General features: G+C 36.8%; 1 protein-coding gene across 1 annotated transcript; it reads left to right on the forward strand.

The window, feature by feature from the left end:
* Window positions 1-469: 469 nt before the first annotated feature.
* Window positions 470-26,339, forward strand: LOC149216900 (protein LATERAL BRANCHING OXIDOREDUCTASE 1-like). Its single transcript, XM_089391286.1, has 4 exons — window positions 470-812; window positions 900-1,147; window positions 25,711-25,914; window positions 26,002-26,339. Exons 1-4 carry the CDS (start codon window positions 564-566, stop codon window positions 26,006-26,008), a joined length of 708 nt encoding a protein of 235 aa, XP_089247412.1. The 5' UTR covers window positions 470-563; the 3' UTR covers window positions 26,009-26,339.
* The last annotated feature ends 928 nt before the right edge of the window (window positions 26,340-27,267 follow it).

Consider the following 27,267-nt stretch of genomic DNA (forward strand, 5'->3'; position numbering starts at 1 on the left):
TTTGGTTAAATATTTCACGGAAATCAGAATTCGACTTTTATCTGATCTAAAACATTAAGAACAAGATCTGCCCTTTTGTAACTCTAAATTTTTGTATACATTATTTGCTGGTGAAAGAGTTTGAATATATCAACACACGAATATTAATAGTCAACCAAAGCCGCCCACGTGTTGGAACTTGGACGGTCGCGAATACCATTTTAAAAGAATCACAATGGAACACAGTATACATATTCAAAATGACTACTTAGAGTACGATGATTCTGAAAAAGCTGCACAAAAATACAAACTATGTAACTCGAGACGCTTTTGTCCAATCACGCGGATTAAAGTAGTATTTTCCTCAACTTTTTTTCAATGTATGCAGAATCATGGTTATCGTTGAGTTACATGTCCTGTATCGTTCCTTCCTAGGACACTATAAATATGTCCACAAATCCCATAGTTTAATCAATCAATGAATATTGTGTTCACCAAGGTGTGTTATACTTTCAATAAATTGGCCTGAATTTATTTGTTCAGTGAGTCTTTCGAAGCATTGCTTCAGTATCTAGAGTGCTGACATGGGTCTTCCCCATTGGGGTAGGTCTTTTCTTACCGTCGAGAGCGTTCAAGAACTCGTGAAGACGCAGAAGGAGACGATACCAGAAAGATATATCAGAGGAAACGAAGAAAGGCAATCACCAATTTCTTTGTCTGATCATCAGCTCCACATCCCCATCATTGACATGTCCAAGCTTCCAGAAGAATCGCATAGAGAGCAAGAAATCAAGAAGATTGCCCAGGCTTGTGAAGAATGGGGCTTCTTCCAGGTATGATTTGATTAATTCCTGCTTTCTTGGTGTTATGAAAGGTTTTGCACGAAAATAACTAAATATATTGTGGTTCGCGTCATGTAGGTTGTGAATCACGGTATACCAAAGTCCTTAATAGATGGTGTTAAGAGAGTTGGAAAGGAGTTTTTCCAGCTTCCTTTGGAGGAGAAACAGATGTATTCAGTGAAGCCAGGAGATCTTCAGGGTTACGGCCAGATATTCGTCGTGTCTGAAGAGCAAAAGCTGGATTGGGGTGATTTGCTGGTTCTGATAACCTCTCCTCCGCACTATAGAGATTTGAATCTGTGGCCACTTCAGCCCACTGATTTCAGGTACAATACAGGTATTTTGCACAGAAAGAGATACAACACAAAATCGAAGGGACTCTATATAATCGGATAAACAATTTTGCGGATATTTATGTTCGAATTTCTGGGTATTGTTAGTAATCTGAAATCTGTATGATTTATTTAATTTATTATTATTAGGTTAAAGTTTTGTTTCGAATTATATTTTTTCTCATGTATAACGCACTTAAGACCGTGGTTAGTTTTAATCCATTATTTATAGTTTTTTCATTATTTTATTTTGGAGAAAGGTTTATTTTACTATGAAATCATTAAATAGATGTTTAAGATGTCTTATACATTATTAAGAATAGGAAAGCTATTATTGGATATAGAATTTATAATAACAATGATAAATAGGAATTGGGAACATTTCAATCTTTCTTAAATTTGGGTAATTTTTCATGGCGTAAAGTTCTTATGTTAAGTTGGATCCCGGGTGATATTGATCTTATTTTCTTAGTTGAAACTTGGGAGCATGATGAATCCAGGCTCCCCACATAGATGGTCTTATTTTTTGGTTAACTTAGACCACGAAATCCTCTCCTAGAGGTTTTGGTAGTATAGCTTGTAATATAAAAATATAATACTTTTTCTCCCATTCGGCTTCATACGATTGACCCCTTCAATCAATACATTTGGATGAAAATTTATGACGCTAACACTATTCAGGTTTTTCTCGCAATCTGCTAGTTTGCTCCTATCAACTCTACCTCTTATGAGAAAAACAACATGGATAAGAACTACCCCTTCAATACCTTAGAACAAGGTATCCACGGTCTAAACAATGGAGGTAATATCCTTTTGCTTGGGGGCTTAAATGCTAGAACCGCTACTAACCAACCTACTATCCTAATTAATAACTCTAACCCTGACCAGTTGTGGCTTGATGACAACTTTGACTTAGCTAGTAGATACAAAAGAAATTTTCAAGACATAATCGAGAACCTATTTGGTATTGAGGTAATCAAACTTTGTAGCTCCCAAGACTTGATAATTTGTAATGGAATCAATAAGTGGCTAGCCTCTAGCTAGATTACTTGTATTCAAGGACGTGGAAGTAGTGTTGTGGATTATGTGATAACTGATACCCATGTTCTCGATTGTATTGTAAACGTCGATGTACTTAATGACCATGAGCCTAAGTCCGACCATAGACCTTTATCCTTAACTCTAAACCTTGATATGCATACCAACCACATGCAAAAGATTTGTGAGAGTCAAAGGCACATTCTTCTGATAAAAGTAAAATGGGTCTCTTCTTAAACGATTTAAAAAATATTTAGGTTTCTTAACATATACTGATAACATTGATGACATCTACCACAACGTTAGTGCAACCGTCACCAATACTATCAACAAGTTATCCACTGAGGTGTTGTATAAAAAGATAATAGAACTTCCAACCCTTGGTATGATCATGATTGTAAAACTACCAAGAAAGTGATTAGAGATGCTCCCTATGATACTATAAATCTCAAAAGAATATGCATAAAGCACTAATAAAAAGCAAGAAAGTGTCATATATAAATAAGAGGTAAGAGTGTCTTCTTCACCTTTCTAAAGCTGAACCTAAAAACTTTTGGAGGAATACTCTTGTTCATAAAATGAAAGAAAATAATTTGATCCCCTTTAAGAACTAGGATATCTATTTTAAGAATCTGTATTATTCCACAAACATCATGGGAAACATCTTAAACACCCCTATAGACGAGGATATATTTTCCTTGGAAGATGCGGATTTTAGGATTAAGAAACTTGCTAATGGGAATGCGAGGGATATTGAAGGTTATCAAGCTAAAATTTTCAAAATGGGAAGATCTATCATCATCTCTCATATACCAAAACTCTTCAATTTCCCATGAAACATGGCTTCCCTAAGTCTTAGATGCGAAGCCTTATCGTATGCCTATCTTTAAAAGTGGGGATACAAACATTCCTTCTAACTATAGGACCATTATGATTTGCCATATTTAACCATATTGTATGGGCTCATATTGGAAAAGAAGATTAGCCTTTGGCTTGAAAGGCATGGTAAGAGACCTAAAAGGAAAGTTAGTTTTCACAAACAAAACTCAATTATTAACCATCTTGTTACTCTTAGTATCACTGTCAAGGATTGTCAAAATAATAAAATTGATCTCTTCGGTCGTTTTGTTGACTTTAGTAAAGCTTTTGACTCTATTCCTTGGGATAAGTTATGGAAGAGACTTGATAGGACAATGGTTCCTCTCAAGTTGAGGGTTATTGTGAGGCTATACAAGAATGTTATTGCCAACCTTACAACTTAGTTTCATGAAACTAAATACAATATTGGAGTTAAGCAAGGGTGTCCGCTATCTCCTACCCTTTTTGGAATTTACATTGATAAGCTAGAAGAGTGTTTGGAAGTTACACGATGCGAGGGCCCCAGGCTCATTGATATGGTCATTACTCTTCTCCTTTATGTTGATCATATCATTCTTTTAGTTAGAAGCCAAGATGATGTCAAAAAGAAGCTTAGAATCCTCCATGAATATTTCTCCAAGATGGGTATGACTATTAATACCAACAAAACTAAAGTCGTGATTATTAAACCTAAAAAAATCAATTATGATTGTTTCATTTATGATAACAGTTACTTGGATAAGGTTTCTTCCTACAAATATTTAATTACTGACATTCACCACTAGCTCAATTGGAATTATAGGATTGAGAAAAGGATAATAGGAGGTTGGAAAGCTTATTATGGGTTTCAAAGAAATTATAAGTCCACTGATCTTTGTGCATGGAGTAAAAAAAAGTTTTTCTTTGAGACTCTCGTCACCCTTGTTATATTATATGGCTGTGAGATTTGATGTTGTAGTATATCTAGATAATCGTGGAGGAGGATTGAGTTGATCCAATAGAAATTTATAACCTACAACCTCAAGATTAAAAGAAATTATCCCGACCTTATCCTCTTGATCAAAGCTAGCCTTTCCTCCATTGAAAGCATGGCTATGTTTAGGTATCTAATGTATATGAAGAAGCTTTACAATATGGAAGCCAAGAGGTTCCTCAAAATTGCTTCTAACTCTATACAAAACCCCCATGTCCAACTCAAGCGATGGTTGCATAAGGATACCTAGTCTTAGCTCCACCATTAGGGGATAATAGAGGAGATCATCTTGGAGAATAATGATAATATTAAAAATACTATAACTTCCATATTTAAGGATAAGTTGTGGGATGATACAAACTTAGAAGGAAAAAGGAAGCTAAGGTATTATAAAGATGCGATCAACCCCAATCTTGCTAAGCAAAATTATCTTTCTACCTTGACCAGTGCTAAGAAGAAAATGATCATTGTGAATATAAGAACTAATTCTCATGAGCTTCTAAGTTAAAACGGGCATTGGTCTATTCCAAAAACACCTTGGGACAAAAGAGTCTATCACCTTTGCGATACTAAGAGGGTTGAAGAAGAAAAACACTTTATTTTGGGATTCTCTTATCCTTCTCATGTCCATTCTCATTTCCAAAACCTTTCTCACACTACAAACCTTCTTGCCTTGTTAAGTCATCAAAATTATAGTACTCTCCTTTTTTTTCAATCGCATAGACATAAAATTTTAAAAAGTTTCAATTAATCTCTTTCTTAAGCTTTGATATGAAATTAATCATCATCATCTTTCTATATATAATTATTATTTTAAGTAATGTGTAATTTATGTTATAAAAAAAATTAATTAGATAACCCTTTAAAATTAAAAATAAACTAAAAAATAAAATAAAACATTTTTTTTAACGTATAAATTTTTAGTTTTTCATTTTAAAAAATTTATATAATTTGATTTTTAATTATATTTTATAAATTTAAAACTACAATGAATATACATTAATTAATTGGATTATGATTCATAGATATTTTTATTTTGAAATAGGGTGTAATTTTTTTTAATTTAATAATTAATAAGTGGATAATAAGGATTTAATTTATAAAATATTTTTAGGGTTATTTATCTCAATGGAATGTTTTACTTTTTACTTTTCAATTTAATTAAAAAAATGTTATAGAATTAAATGAAAATAGAAATATATAAACAATATTTTTGACCATGAATTGAGTTATGATTTTGCATAAATAATATTGATAAGCCATGATATTGATCCATAGTATTGTAACAAAATTTATTTATGTATTAAGAATCTCCATGATAAAATGAGGTGAATCTCGATTTAAAAATCTTATGACATATTATATTAAATATATTATGTTTAATTAATATTATCTATTTATACTTATTATTAATAATAATAACTATAAAATTATAAATTTATTTCTTATTATTATTATTTTACCAATTTAATTGGTCTCATAAAATAAAACAAATATTTTATTATTTCTTATCCACTTTTCTTAGTCATTTAATTTATATAAATGCTCCCATTACTATTATGTGATCAAATTTAATGTTGCAAGACAAAAGTTCGACTCAAATATATATTGAAACAAGGGGAGTTGCAAGGCAGCGAGTCCCTGCCTTGAGTGGATGATTTACTTGGGCGGAAGGGGGCTTACTTCTACATATGAAGAAGTGAACCTGACTTATTAACATAATAGTGGAGACCTGTACCTAACCTATGAACTAAACAACCACGGGAAAGAGCAAGAGAGTCAAATATGTGCGCTACAAGTATATAGACTTGTTAGAGTCCAAAGAAAAGAAACCACAAGAAAGAGCAAGGGAATCAAATATCTGCGCTACAAGTATATAGACTTGTTAGAGTCCAAAGAACGAACAACCATAGGGAAGAGCAAGGGAATCAAATATCAATTAAAATAGAAAACTTCACAAACTTTATTCATCACTTTACTCAATTACATCATGCTTATATAGGAATTCCTAACCACTCATAACTAACTCTATTCAACTACTTATAACTAATTCTGTTCAACTACTCCATAACTAAATCTATTTCTACATTATTTTCACATCCTCCCTTAATGGAGAAATGGATTTTCTACCATACCTAAGTGACTTCTAGAACTTGTACTTTGAACATCTGCGGTATTCTATAGATTGATCTAACTACTGCATTAACAGAGGGTAGTTGGGATTAATACCTTTCTACCACTCCCCCTTAATTCCAACTAAATAACAAATATATACTATAGCACGATACACAAGACACTATATTCTTAATCATGACGACTTAAACTTTAACTTGCCTGCTGGTCTAAGTCTCAGCTAGGCTTACAACAAAACATTTCATTTTTGCCTTCTTATTAAAAGGTCCATGCTTGTTCCTTTTCCATTGCTGATGCAGTTTCATCTTCACCTTTTTGGGTTTCCTTGTGAAATTCCTTTGCTCCTTGCTCACATACTTAACGTCAACAACCTCTTTTGGATTGAGAGGCAATGCAAGATCTCGAACGAGGTAATTTAATTCATGTTCGCCCCACTTTCCATGAGGAACCAACGAAGGAGTCACCAAAATGCAGTCATCTTTGAACATGAGCGGCCTTCGAAGAACATCCATGGTAGTATCCTCCAATGTAGCAGTCATCTTGAAAGTAGATCCAATAAAACTTCTAACAACCGGGCAAGTTTTAATCACAGTGATTTCTTCAACAGGGTGATCCTCAACAACATGAGTGATTTCTTCAGGGACATGATCGTCAACAACATGAAACTCTTTGTCAATGGACTCAAAAATACTGCTAATCCCAAATGGGTTCATGAGAAAAGGATCATTAAAAAAATCATTGTCAAAAAAATCTAAAATAATAGACATATCAGTTAGCTTTATCACACTTCAATCAGCTTTATCACACGTCAAACAAAACGCCTGGCCCTCCGGGCTCCTCCAATCAGACCAGCTGTCACAAACGGTGCTCACTAACAGCACTCTCGTGAACAAGACCCACTTACACGATTTTTGCAACAAAACAAAGAAAATAACCGGGCCGACTGAAAAAGAACATGACCACGGTAGTAGAAACGATTCTTGACAGTCTTCGACAGCACCAGGCAATGTTCTGGACAGGGACTCCACGCACGGCAGCACTCCACGCAATCTTAAAACTACAGCACCCGACGGTTTTTGTGTTCTGGCAGCACGCGAACGGTTCTTGATACGCACAACAGCAATAGGGAGAAACAGCGGCAGCCTTCAATCTTGAATTAACTGTGCAACAATGACGCACATAACTTCTCGTCCGGCTGGGGTTTCGCAGGCCTTTTCCCGGCTGACGGCTCTGCAGCGAACAGCTCCAACAACAAGAGCTCTCTTCCCCTTCACGTCCTCACGCAAACGCGCAGCAATCCTTGTCCTCACGCAGGTTGTGGCTCTCCTTCACACAACACGTCTCGGCTGGCGGCTTCACACAACACGTCTTTCACCATTAAAAAACAGAAAACCAAACTTTACCTCACCTCACGGCTTACAAAACCTCACGGCTTCTGGCAATTGACTGTGCGATATGCACACTTCACCTCACAGCTTACTGTGGCAACAACACCACAGCGGGGTTCATTCAAATGGCACGTTCAACCTCCACGCAGCTCTCTGCACAACAGGTTCACCACTAACACAACACAGGTACATTCGGCTTCTCACGGCTCTCTGCACAAGGTAAAGACCTCCACGCACACAGCTCTCTGCACGACAGGTTCACCAACTGCAACAAACAGTAAGACTTCACGGCTTCTCACGCTGCAACACGCCCTCTCCACTGCAACAGACAGCAATACTTCACGGACAGCCTCTCACGCCTTCAACGCACAGCCACGGCTTTACACAGCCGCTCACGGATCTTCACGGCCTTGGCTTCAGGCCAGACTCCTCTCACGCAACAGAAAGTCACCACACCAACACGGATACCAACACCACAGCGTCAAACTGCACAACGCCTCCGGAACTGCACTCTTCACATCGGGTTCACCACGCCAACACGGGTACCAACACCACAGTACCAAAAATCCAAGTTCTGGACAGGGTCAACGATTCCAACAGTTCAAAAAACGAACCGGCTTCACACAGCCTTCAGCAACCGGCTTCACACAGCCTTCACGGCTCACCAACTCGGCTTCACACAGCCTCTGCTCAATAAAACAGCAAACTCACACACTCAAGTTTGAAACCACGTACCCAGCCTCTCACGCCTTCTACTCCTCTGCTGTTTTCTTTACGGCTCTATTCCTCTGCTGGGCTCCACGCAGGTGGCACAAACCTCGGCCTTCCTCACCTGCCCTCTCACCCCAGCTCAAACCCTGAGCTCTGATACCAAATTAAAATAGAAAACCTCAACAAACTTCATTAATTACTTTACTCAATTACATCATGCTTATATAGGAATTCCTAACCACTCATAACTAACTCTGTTCAACTACTTATAACTAATTCTGATCAACTGCTCATAACTGCTTCATAACTAAATCTATTTCTCATTATTTTCACAATATCTGCGCTACAAGTATATAGATTTGTTAGAGTCTAAATAACTTGCTATTGAATCTGTTCACACAACTTATAAAATGAAGCCTCTTCCTGTCCACCCATGACACCTTTTCAAAGTCTCAACAACATGTTCAGAACATTGATTCTAAATACTCTCTATTGAGACACTGCTTTAAGCTACTAAATAGTTTAGGGAGAAATTGAAATAGAAATTAATTTACATACTTGCTTGAAGATGAAGCTCGCTGCACGTAACAGAATCTGCTACCAGACTAAAAACCCAAGATTTATGTATGTAGGTTTTCAACTATTCGACTGTTGCCAACGTTATTCTTGATACATTAATAAGAATATTTATTCAAACATGAGATAAACTTAGTTATAACTAAATCAACCATAGTTAACCCCAAACAAAACTGTTTTTCAACTTATTACCCATTATTGAAAATATAATCATAATTGCCACTTATTGAACACTAGAAGAAAGTGCAATATTGTGGAAAAAAATCTTCAAACTGAGTATCTCAGGAAAAGTGCAACAAATTATCATCGGATAAAAGACACTCAGTCTATGATGATAGACACTCAGAATATGATGATATTTGTGAAGGCACTTCCATCATCGGATAAAAGACACTCAGTCTATGATGATATTTGTGAAGGCACTTCCATCGCCAGACTTAATTAGATACTTGTAGCAGTGGAAGCTATAGCAAGGAACTTCAGCAAGGCTACATAGGTTGCAAAGATGAAACACTACTTATTAATTTATTTTGGGATGCTATTAAAAGAAGGGAAATATGAGCTAGCAATTAAATCCATTTTATTTCACGTCCAAATGAATTTAGTGTAGAGTAAGAGTAATAAAGGCTGGCCAATGGAGAAATTCAATGGGAATATTGAACTATTAGAGAAAGTAAAAGATATAGCAGGAAAAGAACCCAACCATGTATGAGTCCATAAGTTTAGAAATGGAAATACTTTCAAATGAGTTATACATTCTATCGTTGCAGAGAGGATGAAAAACACCAGACTTGAAATTTTTACTCTTCGTAAAGCCCTGGATGCACATCTTCATTAACATTTGAAGACATTTAATCTCCATGAGGGGATGCGTTTATTTAGTGAGGATTACTATTCCAAAACGATGGTACAAAATAAAATTTCTCCTCAAACACTAGCTTATTTTTGGGATGAATGGGAAGATAAATTGTTTTCCTCACTGAACTCTATTTGAGACTTGAAAAATAACAGAAAGAGCAAGATATTCTCTACCTAGAGTATGCTATTGAATACTTTGGTGTTAGAAAAATTAAAAATGATACATTTTGTACCGTGTTTAGTTGCTATTCTAATGATGCTAGAAACCATAGAAACCATAGAAATAATTATAGAAACCATAGCCAAATCTCACGGGCTTAGATAAGTGTTCAACAACATGCTTGCATGGACTCTGGAGTGTACACTTGCACTGCATGTATGGTTGGTCTATCAACCTTGTATTCTTTTGTTCTTAATTTATGCCAACACATATAATAATTTTTTTTAAAAATTAATAAAAAATAAAATGAATAAATAATAAATTAATTAAATTTCAAATAAAAGGAAAAGACTTGTCAGGCGGAGATTGCATGCATTTTGCGTGTTTGAACCTTCATCCGCTAGTCACCACAGTTGAGTGCTCTATTAGTCACCAAACTTGAGCTAATGCCAAAAACATGCCAGAAATTTTTTATGCAGGTTGTGATATGATCATTCGTCCCATTAATCTCATTGCAGACATGAGAAATGGCTTCATGTAAATAACTTTGTGGTAATTCCTGTGTTCAACTCTATGTACAATCTTGCACCGATGCATCTTGGATATTCAACCTGTTGTTTGATGTCGTCGGAACTGCCTCAATGAAAAACACTATTGGAATGCCCAAATGCTTTGGCTGCACATAAACGCATTTCCAGAACTCAATTTGCAGGATAAAAGAATTTGTCTAGTCAAACGCTTCGAAAAATCCATATGTTCTACATTAACAGCCGAGAGAAAGTTGTTTATATTTCCCCTCATAATTACCTCATTCTTTTTGAGAAGCTATTCTTTCTAGATTGAAAATAAAAATAAAAATGACTCGTACTAGGAAACACCAGATTTATTAGATTTGAATTACCTAAAGCATATTAGTTTCGTTCTCCTGACCTGAACTGATTGACCAGATTGACATTCACCAAATAAGAACTTTGAATACCTTTCAAAGAAACCATTCTTGAAGCAGTTTCCTCGTATAGTTGTGATCTATGGAGTAAAAATTGCTCACCAATGAGGATCTACATAAAATATGTTGCATGTTTGTCAAACTTAAAGTACAATCTGAAAATGAAATTATCGAAATTGTATTCTAAAGAGATAAGAAATAAAGCTGTGATTTGCTTCCTTGGACGAAGAAAATAACTTTTATTAATGGAGATTTAAGTGAGATGCCAAGAAGTGTCCCAATAATTTGTAGAATCTGCTACAACGTTGGATGTTCATGAAACTACTTCAAGAGAAGATTAACCCTTTCCTGAAGTCTTAGAAGGGGTTCTACCATTAATGCCATCTCGCATGTATTTGAATCCTGCATGCAACCAAAACTTGAGATTAAGAAAACTGTCACATCCTTACACTATATCCTCAAACAAATCCAGATGTTCTATAATTATTCATGGTAAATAACCTTGTAAATATTGTATTTTACACAGGATGACTGGGAAAGCTTGGTGCTCCAAACACAAACCCAACAAATGGGCTGACAAATTTTTCATCCAATCTTGCGGGTAAAGACTACCCAGTCCCTGGAAAAGTTGGAAAGCACATGAGATGGAAAAGTTGGAAAGCACATGAGAAGGATAGGAGGCTCAGTAAGTATAAACAGATCAACACTTTAGGATGGATGCGATACTAAAACAGAAGAAATTGCCAGCCATTTAACATATTGCAAAGAAGACAGTATACACTTAGCACAACCTTCAACAAATTTCTTGCCAACGTCATATGCGGTGTTAAAAGCATGAAGTCTTTCCTCATCTAAGATCTGAAATTTTCCAAACTGCCACAAGATATCGCCAGAATCAATACCATTTTCAGGACATGCAAAGTCGCGTGTGTGCTTGCATAATTAGTATCACAATACGCGGTGAGTGGACAACCGACACTACTTACTTCCTGCTCTCTCCTCCTTCCTATACTACTGCCAGCCAACGATAGTCGATCCCGTTATGTTAGACACCACACTATGGCATGCACAAAGCTACCTAGTGTGTCGAGCCATGTGGAGTGCCCTTTGTACACTGTTACAAACTTCCTAAGCGTCTGAAAAAACAAACATTTAATGTTTACAGATTAACAGATTAATGTTAGCATTACTTCCATTACTGAAACAAAAATCAATTAAGTCTAATAAATGCATAATATAACTTTTTTGAATGCATAATATATCTTCCATGCTTCAGCTGCCTTAGGAAGAGGCCAAATAAAATGATCAAACATCTTATTTGCCATGGAAATCTTGAAATCAAATCCGATAAGTTATTTAAGAAATAAGAAGAGCCTGAACACTAAAAACTTTAGGTTAAACATTGGTCGAAAATCGATTACTAATAGTCCCCGTTGGCAGGGACTAATAAAATTAAAAAATTTAGGAAATCATTTAAGACATCTATTTGAGAGTCTTGCACTTGTGGAAGCTATCTTTTTGGGTTTATAGAAGGTTTTTTACTTTTCTGGTTCTCTGGAGCATGGATGACTAATTACAATCTTGACTGGCCTCATCTATCATATCCGATATGACAAATACAAATTCAGGTACTGAATCCATAATGCCTTTTATACATGAACCGTTGTGTTTCTTTGACCTACTGCCATGTTGATGGTAAATAAATTCGGGCTTGCTGCTAACTTACTGATGGTAATGTTGGTTGCGGTGCAGGGAAATCGTGGATGCCAGCGAAGCTGTTGAGCTTAATTGCTGAGACATTATACTTAAAGCCTGATTACCTTGAGAAGAAGTTTGGAAAGCCATACCTAAAAATGAGGATGAATTATTATCTTCAGTTCCCCAGACCAGATCGTGTGTTTGGGCTGAGCCCACATGCAGACATGACTGGCATTACGCTCTTATTTTTTAAATTAAATTATTTAGAAAATAATAATATTATATAAAAAATAAAATTATATTTTTATAATTATCTATTTAAAAAAATAAATATTATATATTTATAAACATAATTTTTTTTATAAATTTTAGTGTAAAATAAAATTCGGAATAAAAACCAATATATGAAAGTTATATTGGTATAAAGGAGTCGTCTACTAGTTGGATAAAGGAGTTGTCTAATTATGCGGAGGAATTGCCTCGACAGTCAAAGTCGCTGGAATCCGGGCAAAAAAATTTCAAAAAATCTTGTAGAAACAGAGTTTGAATCATGTTTTTGATGGTGGAAATGGATTCAGCACCATCAAAAACATCTAGAACCCCTAAAAGTTTGAAGTTTAACAACTATAACTTAGATTTACAAAAATCCTTGCCGGATTTTCTCTAAATATGATCGGAATTTCCATAACATTCTGGTCAACTCCTCCGCCTCATTAGACTAAGAGTTAATATAAATGGTCAACAATATTGGTTTACAATTTCAATCTATTATTTTTAAATGAAAAGAAAATTTGAAATTTTATTTTTATGTTATTTATTTATAAAAATAATTTATCAAATCAAATTTATAAATTTAAATTTATAAATTTGATATATGAAATTTAATTTTCATAAATGATAGCAATCAATATTAATATTATTAGTATAGGTTTATCTTAATTATTATTTATCAAATATATATAGAGATTAAATTTGTGTTTGCATTTGTAAAAGTTAGATTTCTCTATATATTATAGAATATATTGGTTCTTTATAATATTATTTATATTATATATAAATTTAACACTTTTCTATATAAAAATATTCTCAATAATTATTAGGTGGATGGTGGGAAATTAAACTGCCTGGAATATCATAAAGTGTTTTTAATAATAGTCACACATTAAAAGTTGAGATTTATGTCAAAAAAAAAGTTATATTTTTTTTTCTTAATATTATAAAACGTTTTTAATAATAGTCACACATCAAAGATTAAGATTTACATCAAAAAACAGTTATCTTTTTATTTTTATTTTTAATTGAATTGATTGATTAGAAAAAAAATGTCATATAAAGATCACTTATAACTTTTTAGACATATAATATTAGCAAATCATAATATTAGCCCATAATATTGTAATAAATTTGATTTACATATTATAAATTTACATGACAAAATAGAAATCAATATCCATAATTAAATATCTTTTTACATATTTTACTAATATATATATTATAATTATTTTTAATATATTTCTTATAAATACTTCATTGACTTGGAATAAGAAAAAACATGTTCTCCCTAAATATCTCTCCTTTAATGATTGTCCCTCGTAAGTAGGTTCTCTTTAGTTTCACTAAGGTAGGACGAATGAAGTTAATTTTTATCCTATATCCTCTTCTCAAAACGTCCGGCCACATTATTGCTACGATAAGGAGAGGGTGTGGGGATGATGGAAGAGAAAGTTGTTGGATCTAATTACATAACTTTGATGAAATGAATAATACATAGTCTTTATTCATTATCATATTTAGGTATCCCTTTGATGAAATGAATAATACATAGTCTTTACTCATTATCATATTTAGGTATCCCTTTTATTTTGCATTGAATAATATATAGTTTTCACTCATCCTCATATTTCAGGTATCCCTCTATTTAGTGGGTTTTTATTTTTGCAATAGTTGGTAAAGAATTTCATATTTTGAACCAAGTATTAAAGGTAGTTTGAAGGACTTCTCCTTTATCTATTTATTTTCCACTTTATATTTCAATACAGATATATTTTACTTTAACCGATGCCAATAATTTTCATATATTAATAGTATTTCCATAAATTTTTGCTTTGTTATAAAAGGCTGATTTAAAATTCTATCTTTGCATAGTCTTATTCTCTCCACATTTCGAAGAATATTTTATAACTATTTATTGGTTAGGTCTATACCTTATTCCCTTATTTTCCATATTATTGTTCCTCTTTCTTTTTTTTAATGGGGAATCTATTCCTCCCTAATTATTTTTTTTGGAACACATATTTCCACCATTCCATCTTCCTCTATAATATTCTCTATAATATTTTTGCTCCCAAGTATAGATCCATCGACTTTGGTTTTTTTTATATTCAATGCTCTATGTTTGGTTGGTGTGCTAATTGCCTTTAAGTTAAATAAATTAAAATTCTTCGTGTTGTTCTTGCCTTATTACAACATGAATTTTCTAATAGTTTCTCCAATTTGGCGGATTATTGTTTCCACAGTTAATAATGATAAGGATAGGTAGATTGGAAGTGCCAATAAGATTGATCCTATTAGGAATTTTCTCACATTTGAGTTCAACCATCTTACTTTGCATTGTTGAAGCTTGTTTAGTAAAAAAATTTAAGACATTTTTCCAATCTAAGATTTAGTTATTTTAAATGTAATGGGCATACCCAGATACATGTATCTAGATATTTATGAATTGGTTTCAATTTGATTTTTTCATGTATGTTCATTAAACTTTTCTATGGTGGTTTTTCAACTATAAATTTTTCTCTTCTTTCATTGATGCTTTTTTTTCTAAGTAAAGCTATTCTATTGATATGAAACAAAAATATGATTACAATGAGGCTCAGGCCTCAGCAGTACTGAACATCTGTTATCAGAAAAAAAACTCGACTACCCCATCGATGGGGAAACCAGTCCATGAAGGGAAAAAGAACCCACACATGGGTTATCAGTTTTAAACCAAAAAATATCCATCATGGCAAAAATGACCAGCAAAGTTCTAACGGAACAAAACATTTCAAAAAATAACCAAGCAACAAAATAAACACCCAGCTAGCAGAAGGGCGATACCTGGCTACCAAGTATCAATTCTATAAGTCATCTGGGGCAAGCTCCTCCTCGATGTGACATGCATATTGGTACCAGTCATCCTCCTCCATTGATGTGCCAACCTGAAGTCCATGAGCAGGTTGAAGGCCAGCAGAGCTGCCAGTAGCTGCATGCAGGTGGGATGTGTCTCCCACTCGGCTTCCTGGAGTCTGCGTGTGTTCAACTCTACCCTCCTCAGCATGATGACTGCCACCCGTCTCCTTGCCAAGCAAGGTGGTAACACCCTCGTCTAGCGATTGCTTTCCTGGGTCACGGGTGCTTCTAAACCTGTGAGCAGCTTGCTGTTGCACCCTATTTCTCTCCAGAGAAGCATTGTGAGGTTCATTATCTTCAGAGAAGACGATGGTGACAGTGCCTATAATCATGGGCCGATTTAGGACGCTGCGGAAGCAAAATTGAGTTGAGTGAGGAGTAGGGTGAGGGGGGAGGGGAAAATTGGTTGTATGTACAACAGTGTCTCTCCGGCTAGCACCTTGAAGCAGAGCGCGTCCTCGGCCACTGCAGGTATTAGTGTACCTACCAAGGAAGGTGCCAGAAGGATTATGGATGTCAGGGGAAGGGGAGGGGGAGGCAGAGTCTGGGCTTAGCGTTGCAGGAGGCCGGATGCCACCACCATAGCTGCCTCCTCTTTTGCTACACATTTGGTGATGGATGTGAGCCATGACAGTGTTCAAAGCAGAGCTATCAGTGGGGAAATTGGCTAAATCGCTGGGCAGAGGATGAGAGAGGGAGTTCTGAGCTGGAGTCAAATTGCAGAGCCTTGTTTGGGAGAAATGATTCCCATTACCAAGGTCTACACAGCTAAGCAACCAGCATCGGCTTCCAGTAACAGTGCGAGAACAAGGTTGCGCTGCTTTAGGTGGGAAAATGCTATGGAGCAGGGGGGGTGTGAGCATGAATATGTTCTGTGGAGTCCATTGCTGTGTGAATAATGGATAGATCTTTGCCAGAGTATCGATTTAATGCAATCTGCAGGCCGCCATGAATTTGTTTTAGGCTGGAATGGGAGGGAATGCATGCGGCCATGTAGCCCATCCCTTTGCCACCGGTCCGTCTAATCATCATAACTATCATGGTTGTCACCCACATCTGGGTGTGCTTCTTTACCCTACAATTTCAATCTTCACCAAATCATTGTATTCCTTTAACTGTAGTGTAGTGGCAATAGTGGTGAGCGAGCCTACATGTAGAGTCATTCCACTGTCCGCTCCTATGTTAGCTAAAAGATCAGCCACTTTGTTGCCATCCTTATGGATGTGTTTGAAGGTGACTGCTCTGTGGGTGGATAGCCACATTTCAATGTGTTCAAGTATTTCTACCAATCTCTAGCTGTTGACCACTTTGTTTGATGGTGTCCCCTGCAAAATCTAACTAACCATGTTAATGAGAATTTGAGAGTCACCTTCAATTAAGAGTGGGAAGAAACCATGTAGTTGAGCTAGGAAAATCCCCTGCCATAATCCTTCCAATTCAGCCGAATTGTTCGTATCCCATTCAATTGAGCCTATGAAGGTTAGGAGAGGGATGCCTTGATGATCTCTGAAAACTCCCCCAAATCCTGCTTTGCCAGGATTGCCTTTAGAGGCCCCATCAAAGTTAAGTTGTATCATATGTTGGGGTGGAGGAAGCCATTTATCTGGTATCTTGCTCTATGATGAAGGTTTACCATGGATTGTCAACTCCTAGTTCCACTGTAGGTTCCAATTTGCCCATATATTCTGTTCCTGTGGAAGGGAAGGAAAATCTTCTTCATGCCAAGTTTGAAGCAGTAAGGTTTCCTAAAGATTTTGTCATACAGTGTTCCGTAGGACTTCTAAGGGTGAGGATTTGTTTTTGAAGATGTGGTGGTTTCTTTATTTCCAGAGTGTCCACATGAGAAATCCTAGGACAAGTTTCCATAAAGAGTTTAACATTTTACTCTTATATGGATTCATTGCCCAATTGCAAACAGTGTTGATGATATCCTCTTTGATTCGTTCATCTTTTTGGCATCGAAAGCTTGCTTTTTCCTAGAGTCTGTTAGCTAATGGACATGAATTCATGAGGTGCATAGTGGTTTCTTCCTCCTGTTTGTAGTTGGGACACATGGAAGGCCCGTGAAAGCTCCTCTTCCGAAGATTGTCCCATGTAAGGATTTTATTTTGACAGAACAACCAAAGGAAAGTGGAAACTTTTGGCCAAATGTTGGGGGCCCAGACCCTTTTCCAAAGAGGATCCTTAACTGTATGGTTCCTTATAATTATATTGTAAGCCTCACGTGTGGTGAAGGTTCCCCTTGCCTTGTAACCCCATCTGAGTATGTCCTTCTTATCTGAATAGCAAATCTTCCTATTAGAGAATTTTGCCTCCAGATTTTGCTGAATAGATTCGGTGCCTTGCCTAATGATGTGATCCGAGCTTATCCATTGTCTGTATCCCTGCATTGGAGTGGGCCTCCAGTGTTGATTGACCTTGTCCATCAGTTGTTCTTCCAAATCTGGGATTTGGTGAGGTGTGATCAGGTCCTTCAGCTTAGGTCTCTACTGCCAGGAGTCTTCCCAAAACCTTGCATTGTTACCATCCCTAACTTCCCAGAAGCTGTGCTATTGGATTAAATCTTTGTGTTGTTTAGCTGTGTTCCAGATTAAGGATCCTGGGCCAACTTTTGTAAGTCGGATTAGCTCATCTATGGGTCGATTGTTGGCATATTTTGTTGTCCAGAGGACAGCCTAGGGAGTGTGTGGTGCTGAGAGCCATTTCCACCAGATGCGTGCTCCCATGACAACATTGGTGTGTTGTGGATCCCGAAGCCCTGTACCTCCTAAGATTTTTGGAAGGCAAACTGTGTCCATTTCACTAAAGCCCATTTTCGTTTTTGTTCCGAATTGCCCCACATAAAGGTTCGCTGGAGATGTTTGATTTCCTTAAGTACCCATTTTGGCGCTACCAGAACTGAGAAAATATACAGAGGCATAAATTGCAGAACAACTTTGATTAAGACAAGATGGCTGGCCATATTGAGGGCTTTGAATGTCCAGGAGGAGAGACGTGCTTCCAATTTTTCCAAGGATACGAGATATTGAAGATTGAGTAATGGCTGGGGTATGAAAGAAAAAAAATTTTGATTTAGCCTTGTTGATACTAGCTCCAGAGGCATCCAAGAACCCAGCTAGAAGGGGTTTTAATTTTAGGGCTTCTTGGACCGAAGGATGGCCAAACAAGATGTTATCATCCACGAATTGTTGGTGTGTAAAAACTGGGGAGTTAGGAAAGGAGAGGAATCTTAATTGTTGAGAGTGAAGAGCTTCTTTGATGTTTCTTCCAAGCCCTTCCGCCATCATGATGAACATAAAAGGGGAAAGGGGATCGCCTTGTCGGATTCCTCTGGAGGGGTGAAAAGGGGTGGAGGGGATACCATTGACCAAAATGGAGAAGAAACTGGAAGATATGAGACTCATGACCCATCTAACCCAAGGAGGGGAGAAACCAAAGGCAATCAACATCTTTCGAATACAATTCCAGCTTAAACTATCGAAAGCTTTAGATAGGTCAATTTTAAGAAGCATACCTACTTTTTTTTACTGCTTCAATGAATGAATAATCTCGTGAGTGAGAATGATGCCATTCGTGATTTGCTAGCCTTCCACATAGCCTGATTTCTCTGGCGATATGAGTAATGGTAGCAACGGTTTTAGTTGTGAGGCAATAACATTGGAAATTATTTTGTAAATGACATTACAAAGAGCTATAGGCCTGAATTTATCAGGCGTCTAGGATTTCACTTCTTTGGGGATGAGGGCAATGAATGTTGCATTCATAGAGGGAAGCATCCATCTATTGGTCCTGGATTCCTCAACGACCTGCTAGGCCTCCTATTTAATTAGATCCCAATAGTTATGGAAGATGTTGGAAGTAAATCCATCAAAGCGAGGCGCCTTTCCTTCTTTTAGTTGCCGCATTGCATGTTCCACTTCCTGTAAAGATATTGAACTGAGGAGGAGTTGATTGTGTTCCTCTGTTATTATTTTTGGGATATTCTTGGTTATCTTCTCTATGGCTGGCATTCTATCTGTCTGAGGTTCTTGGTGAACCTGCTTGAAATAGGTAAGAAGTTCTTGTTCTACATCCTCATGTTTCTCCAATCGTTCTCCTTGCCGATTCTAGATATGAGTGATGTTATTGTGCATTCTTCTATGGATAGTAGTGCGATGAAAAATTTTTGTATTTCGTTCGCCTTCCTTAAGCCATATTACTCTTGATTTTTTCTTCCATAGTATCTCTTCCTACTTTTCTCATTCTGATATTTGTGTCTGTAGGTGTTTTTCCTGCTCTGAGAATACCTCGGCTCTTCCTTCCATGATGATCCGTTGCTGTAGTCTTTTCATTTCTTGATCTAGTAATTTTGTGCTTGGAAGATATTACTGAAGGTAAGTTGATTCCATTGTTTGATGTTGTTTTTGAGATTTTTCAGTTTTTGCGGGAATTGATACTTTTTTGAGCCATATGGGGGTGTAAAACTTTTCCAAACCGTATTTATCAGGTTATTGAAATTTGGATGCGACAACCAAAATGCTTCAAAGCGGAATGGCCACCGTGTAGTGTTTCCCGGTATTTTCCATTGGAGTGATATTGGCCAGTAATTTAGGCATGTGACAGGCAAGATTGAAGCCGAGATGTCTCCTCCAAGATGGATTGCATTATCGGAGAGCAAGAATCTATCCAATCGCGAGGCTATTTGATGTGTTCTTGCTCGTTTGTTATTCCAAGTATAGATTCCATTGTTAAATGACAAATCTATGAGCCAGTTGTCTTGGATGAAATTTTTAAAATGAATGCTTTCATTTTCCAGTTTGGTCCTTCCTCCTCTCTTTTCTTCCAGTTTTGTTATCATACTAAAATCTCCTCTTGCGCTCTAGAGTGGATGAGTTCTATCAAAGTTGATCAAAGACAAAGTGTTCAATATGGCTATCTTTTGCATTGCCTCCTGGGGGAAGTAGACATTGGTTAAGTGACCATGCACATTTGTCCCTATAATATGGAAGGTAGCATGAATGAAATGCTTACTCGCATGAATGTTGCTAAGCGTGATGGCTCTTTCATCCCAGACTATTGCTAGTCCTCCTGAGGCTCCTGAGGCATCCACTACCACTGCCTTACTGCCTGGCCATGCTTTTGCAAGGGTTTAGTCCAGTGTCGTGGAGTTACATTTGGTTTCTTGCATGAAGAAGACTTGGGGTTTCTCCTGCTGAATCATGTTCTTTATCAATCTGTATTTCCCAAGGCTATTCAGCCCTCTCATATTCCATGAAGTTAGCTTCATGATGTGTTATTAGGTAGAGGGTTGTAATACTTTGTAAGCTTGGAATATCTTCCCAATTCCACTAGCATTTCCCCGATGTGGATGGTTTCTTTGAGATCTGTTTTCCTTCCTCTCTTTTTATTGTCTTTAGGAATGTTTTTGCCATCCCATTGAATTCCAAGCTGAACACCTAGGGTTCTTTGCTGTTGTGCTCTAGAAAGGATGACTTCCAGGTTTTGCAGCTGTCTTTTTGTGATTTTGTCATATTCTTTTGTCTTGCAAGCTTGTTCTAATCCAAGTATGTCCAGATCTCCAATATCTATGCTTTCAGGCTCCTCTTCCATGTGATAGGTTTCACTCCTTTCTGCTATTGTTTCTGTTGCAGTTGTGGTTACTGACTGCACGTTATCGACATCCATGCCGTGAGTGTTCCATTTTGGGATTATATTGGGTGGGGAGGAGGAGAGATCTAAGGTTTGCTTAGACTTCTAGGTCTTCTTTGATCTAGAGGGGAGCGATTGTGCTATCATCTTGGGTATTTCCTCTGGGTGGGTAGGATTCTCAAAGTTATTTAGCTCCGGCTGGGCAAGGGTTTCAAAGCTATTGCTCATGGATGGTTTTGAACAATGGGCAGCAGGTTTTTTAGGGTTTGAAACAGGTTTTTTGTGGTTCTTTTTTCGGTTGGTGACCTTGGTGAATCCATCTGAGTCAGGTTTATCAGAAGAGGAGGGGGTCGAGGTTTTCAGATTTAAAGGATAGTCACGAAACAGATGGCCTTCCTTCATTGATGTTGCTTCTAGAGGCCTCGTATAATTGATCCAACATGTGCTTGTCCCTTTGGGAAACTATGATAGAGATGCATCTACTCAATATGCTATTGTAGTTGAACTCTGAACAAACAGTTTCTTTCAGTTCCTCTTATGATGCATATACCTAGGATATTTCACCATGATCTCTTTGCTTCTATTCTTCCAATAAGTTCATTTGTGATAATTATATAGTGGAGGGAGGACATTAAAAAGACATACCTTAGGCCATTGGATAGGGGGAATAAATCACTCAGCTGACCATTTATTACTGGGGCTATCCATGGATTTCCAACGTAGGTCTTGACCCATGTGATGAAATCTAAGGAGAAACCGCACTTTTGAAGGACTAAGCAGAGGAAGCCGTGTCTTAGCCAATCAAAAGAGTTCTCCGTTCCAATTTTTATTATGATGCCATTCTCTTTCATATATCTACTCGAATGGATAGTTTTTTGCACTAGAAAAATGTTATCAAGAAACTACCTTTGTTGGATGATCCCTCCTTGATGTTCCAAAATGATGTTGGGAACAAGAGCCGTGAGTCAAGGATATTGTATGAAGCATTACAAATATTCTAGGAGATTATCTTCATGGGGGATATAAGTTGGTTGTTTTTTGACCCACTTGTCCTTGAGAAGCCTTTGCTTTCCCATGCAATTAAGGCGTCAAATATTCTAGAAGATTATCTTCATGGGGGATATAAGTTGGTGGAGGGATAAACCTTTGGGATCAACTTTATTTTACTTGATTTCACAAGAATGTTTCCCCGTTCTTCCAGAATATGTTGATTTCTCTTACAGCCTTTTCTCTTCTCATACTTGTGTTCCTTTGTACTTTCATTCATAGGTTGGACATGAACCCTTAAGGGATTGACACTGATTTGTACTATTAGCACTTCTTTGGGCTTGTTGCCTTGATTTGTGAATGACTTTACTATTTTGACTTGATTCTCTAGGAGAAAATTTGGTTCTTTATCTTTCCATTCCTTAGTAATTCTTAGGAGGTTGACATCATCTAAATCCATTTCTTTGATGTCATCATTATTGTGTGGCGACATAGAATCTTTCCATAAGAGTTATTGGGGATCCAGATTTGAGGGTTGTGAGGAGGTAATAGGAGGGACATCAAAGGATTAGGCATGCCTATATTTGGGGCGAAGGCATACAAAGGAGGGGCTAGCGATTCAAGATTTGCAAGTGGTTCACAATTGTTGCTAGTAACAACAATTTTGCTAGTGTGTTTGTTAGAATGGAGACTTGGGTCCATAGCGAAAATTGATTGATCTAGAGAAGCCATCTTATTCTACATCTTAGCATTCATCTAGACTGGTCTTAGAAACCAACATGGAGACATTTCTCTGAAGATGCCCATAATTATGGCATCTGCAACATTGGAATGGAATGTGCTCATAGTTCAAGGTTTTCTTCTAGAGTTTGTCTTGATAGTAGATATCAATTAGTTCAAGGAGGTGCTCTAATATGTCCACACACACATATATCTTGCTTGTTCAATGGCATCCAAATACTTTGATGAAATGACCTAGAGCATTTCTGATGCCTGATAATATTTCTTTATCACATAATTCTTTGGGAAAGTACATGTGGAGCCCAAATAGGGCTACTGTAAAATCCTCTTTATTTGAAACAAATCTCTCTATCCAAAAACTAAGATATAATCCTGTAGAGTTGAAGAAGTATGGGCAATGTTCAAAAACCCTCATGTGATCTCCCATATTGGCAAAGACAATGGTGAAAGAGCCTTTTGCCTCCAGGTGTAATTTGATTTGTCCCTTTGTTTTCCACTTGTGTTGAATCTTGTAAGAGAGGACTTTTCTGAGGGCCAAATGCTTAGGAATTTTCGAGTTCAAGCATGACCTCTCATGTATTGAATGTACCCCATAATTTTATTGGAATGGACCTCAAACTTTGGATCTATTGCTACCTTTGGAAGGAAAATTCGTGCAGGTCTATTCTTGGTTGAAGCCTTCCTTGAGCTTGCCTTTTTTGCAACCTCGTCACAACAAGAATTAGTTGATTGACCAAGATGATGGTCCCCTTCATTGACTTTTCTATAGAAGGGATGTCTACTCCCTCCTACAAAGTTGGCCATAGTAACCATGATAATAGAAATTCCAAAAACGACATAAACACCAAAAAACTTGCAGCTAAATAAGGTTAGATTAAATCAAAACCCTAAGTTGCAAATCTCTCAATATTAATTAATAGTTATCCAAATAATTATCTCTAATACTATGATATTCCTAGAAAATTAGAAGCCCACATTCCCAAACTTCAACTTTTAAATGAAAAGTAGAAAAACATCCCTACATTAAAAAAAAAAGAAAAAAAGAAAAAAACACAAACACAAAGAACATCCCATGCCGTCGAATTTTCATTTGAAATGTAAAAGAAATCTCAAATGAAAACTATAAAAGCATACCATCATTGTCAAAAAATAAAAAAACTTTAAACGTCCCCATAATCATTAAATTTTCATTTGAAATTCAAAACATTGTCTAATTCCAAGCCTGCTTCTATCTCAGAAAAGACATTTAGATTGTTGGGTATACGACCAAATAGTCCCACATTGACTAGAAGTGGGGAGGATCATGGGTATATAAGGATGGACAAATATCTCCATTGGTATGAGGCCTTTTGGGGTAAGTCCAAAAGCAAATCCATGAGGGCTTAAGCCCAAAGTGGACAATATCATACCATTGTGGAGATATGTGGTGTCCAGAGTCCTAACAAGTGGTATCAGAGCCATGCCCCGAAGTTAGCCAAGTGGATGAATCCTCGGAATGTCGAACGAAGGTGGTGAGCCCCGGTAATATCACGATGGGATCCGTGGATGAGCTCGGTTAGACAGGCGGTGTGCTCCGGATTCTTCATGGACGTGTCCTGGCCCCAACACGGTGAAGAGGAGTTGACCTGGGATAGAGCAAGCTCTCGAGGTAGGTGGTGCTCCATGTAAGGCGTGTGCTTCCAACGCATTGGAGCATAGAATCCTGGTTGGTAGAGAGTGGACGGATGGATAATCGTTTGAGGGGAGGCTCGATGGTCCTTTGTTCGAGGGGAGAATTGTTGGGTATACGACCAAATAGTCCCACATTGACTAGAAGTGGGGAGGATCATGGGTATATAAGGATGGACAAATATCTCCATTGGTATGAGGCCTTTTGGGGTAAGTCCAAAAGCAAATCCATGAGGGCTTAGGCCCAAAGTGGACAATATCATACCATTGTGGAGATATGTGGTGTCCAGAGTCCTAACATAGATTACGAGTGACGGGCCAGATTCCCTGTGCGAGCTGTATAAAACTAATTCGATTGATATATTAGGGCCTAATTCGATTGATATATTAGGGCATGGGATAACGGTAATTAGCCATCTTCGTTATCGATAATTTTTTGGTTCAATATTTCACGGAAATCAGAATTCGACTTTGATCTGATCTAAAACATTAAGAACGAGATCTGCCCTTTTGTAACTCTAAAAATTTGTATACATTATTTGCTGGTGAAAGAGTTTGAATATATCCCTTATAAAACACACGAATATTAATATTCAATCAAAGCCGCCCACGTGTTGGAACTTGGACGGTGGCGAATACCATGTTACAAGAATACATATTCAAAATGACTGTTTAGAGCAGAGTGGTTCTGAAAAATCTGCACCAAAAATACAAACTATGTAATTCGACACGCTTTTGTTTTCATCAAATTGTCCAATCACGCGGATTAAAGTAGTATTTTCCTCAACTTTTTCTCAGTGTATGCAGAATCATGGTCATCGTTGAGTTTCATGTCCTGTATAGTTCCTTCCTAGCACACTATAAATATATCCACAAATCCCATAGTTTAATCAATCAATGAATATTTTATTCACCAAGGTGTGTTATACTTCCAATAAATTGGCCTGAATTTATTTGTTCAGTGAGTCTTTCGAAGCGTTGCTTCAGTACCTAGAGTGCTGACATGGGTCTTCCCCATTGGGGTAGGTCTTTTCTTACCGTCGAGAGCGTTCAAGAACTCGTGAAGACGCAGAAGGAGACGATACCAGAAAGATATATCAGAGGAGACGAAGAAAGGCAATCACCAATTTCTTTTTCTGATCATCAGCTCCACATCCCCATCATTGACATGTCCAAGCTTTCAGAAGAATCGCAGAGAGAGCAAGAAATCAAGAATGGGGCTTCTTCCAGGTATCATTTGATTAACTGCTGCTTTCTTGGTGTTATGAACGGTTTTGCAAGAAAATAACAAAATATATTGTGGTTGGGGTCATATAGGTTGTGAATCACGGTATACCAAAGTCCTTAATAGATGGTGTTAAGAGAGTTGGAAAGGAGTTTTTCCAGCTTCCTTTGGAGGAGAAACAGATGTATTCAGTGAAGACAGGAGATCTTCAGGGTTACGGCCAGACATTCGCCGTGTCTAAAAAGCAAAAGCTGGATTGGGGTGATTTGCCGAGTCTGATAATGCGTCCTCCGCACTATACAGATTTCAATATGTGGCCACTTCAGCCCACTGATTTCAGGTACAATACAGGTATTTTGCACAAAAACAGATACAACACAAAATCGAAGGGACCGTAATATAATCGGAGAAACGATTTTGCGGATATTTATGTTCGAATTTCTGGGTATGGTTAGTTATCTGAAATCTATATGATCTATTTAATTTATTATTATTAGGTTAAATTTTTGTTTCGAATTATATTTTTTCTCATGTATAATGCACTTAATACCGTGGTTAGTTTTAATCCTTTATTTATAGTTTTTTTCATTATTTTATTTTGGAGAAAGGTTTATTTTACTATGAAATCATTAAATAGATGTTTAAGATGTCTTATACATTATTAAGAATAGGAAAGCTATTATCATATATAGAATCTATAATAACAATGATAAATAGGAATTGGGAACATTTTGATCTTCTTTGAACTCGGGTATTTTTTCATGGCGTAAAGGTCTTATATTAAATTGATCCCAGGTTTATTTTCTTAGTTGAAACTTGGGAGCATTATGAATCTAGGGTCCCCACATAGATGGTCTTATTTTTTTGTTAACCTAGACCACGAAATCCTCTCCTAGATGTTTTTGTAGTATAGCTTGTAATATAAAAATATAATACTTTTTCTCCCATTCTGCTTCATAGGATTGACCCCCTCAATCAATACATTTGGATTGAAATTTATGACGCTATTACTATTAAGGTTTTTCTCGCAATCTATTAGTTTTCTCCTATCAACTCTACCTCTTATGAGAAAAACAACATGGATAAGAACTACCCCTTCAATACCTTAGAACAGGGTATCCACGGTCTAAAGAATGGAGGTAATATCCTTTTGCTTGGGGACTTAAATGCTAGAACCGCTACTAACCAACCTACTCTCCTAATTAATAACTCTAACCCTGGCCGGTTGTGGCTTGATGAGGACTTTGACTTAGCTAGTAGATACAAAAGAAATTCTGAAGACATAATCGATAACCTATTTGGTATTGAGATAATCAAACTTTGTAGCTCCCAAGACTTGATAATTTGTAATGGAATCA

This window comes from Pinus tabuliformis, chromosome 1_1 (assembly GCF_031772625.1).
Source record: "Pinus tabuliformis cultivar Carrire ecotype Pingquan chromosome 1_1, CPIR1, whole genome shotgun sequence".
Classification (NCBI taxonomy): Eukaryota; Viridiplantae; Streptophyta; class Pinopsida; order Pinales; family Pinaceae; genus Pinus; species Pinus tabuliformis.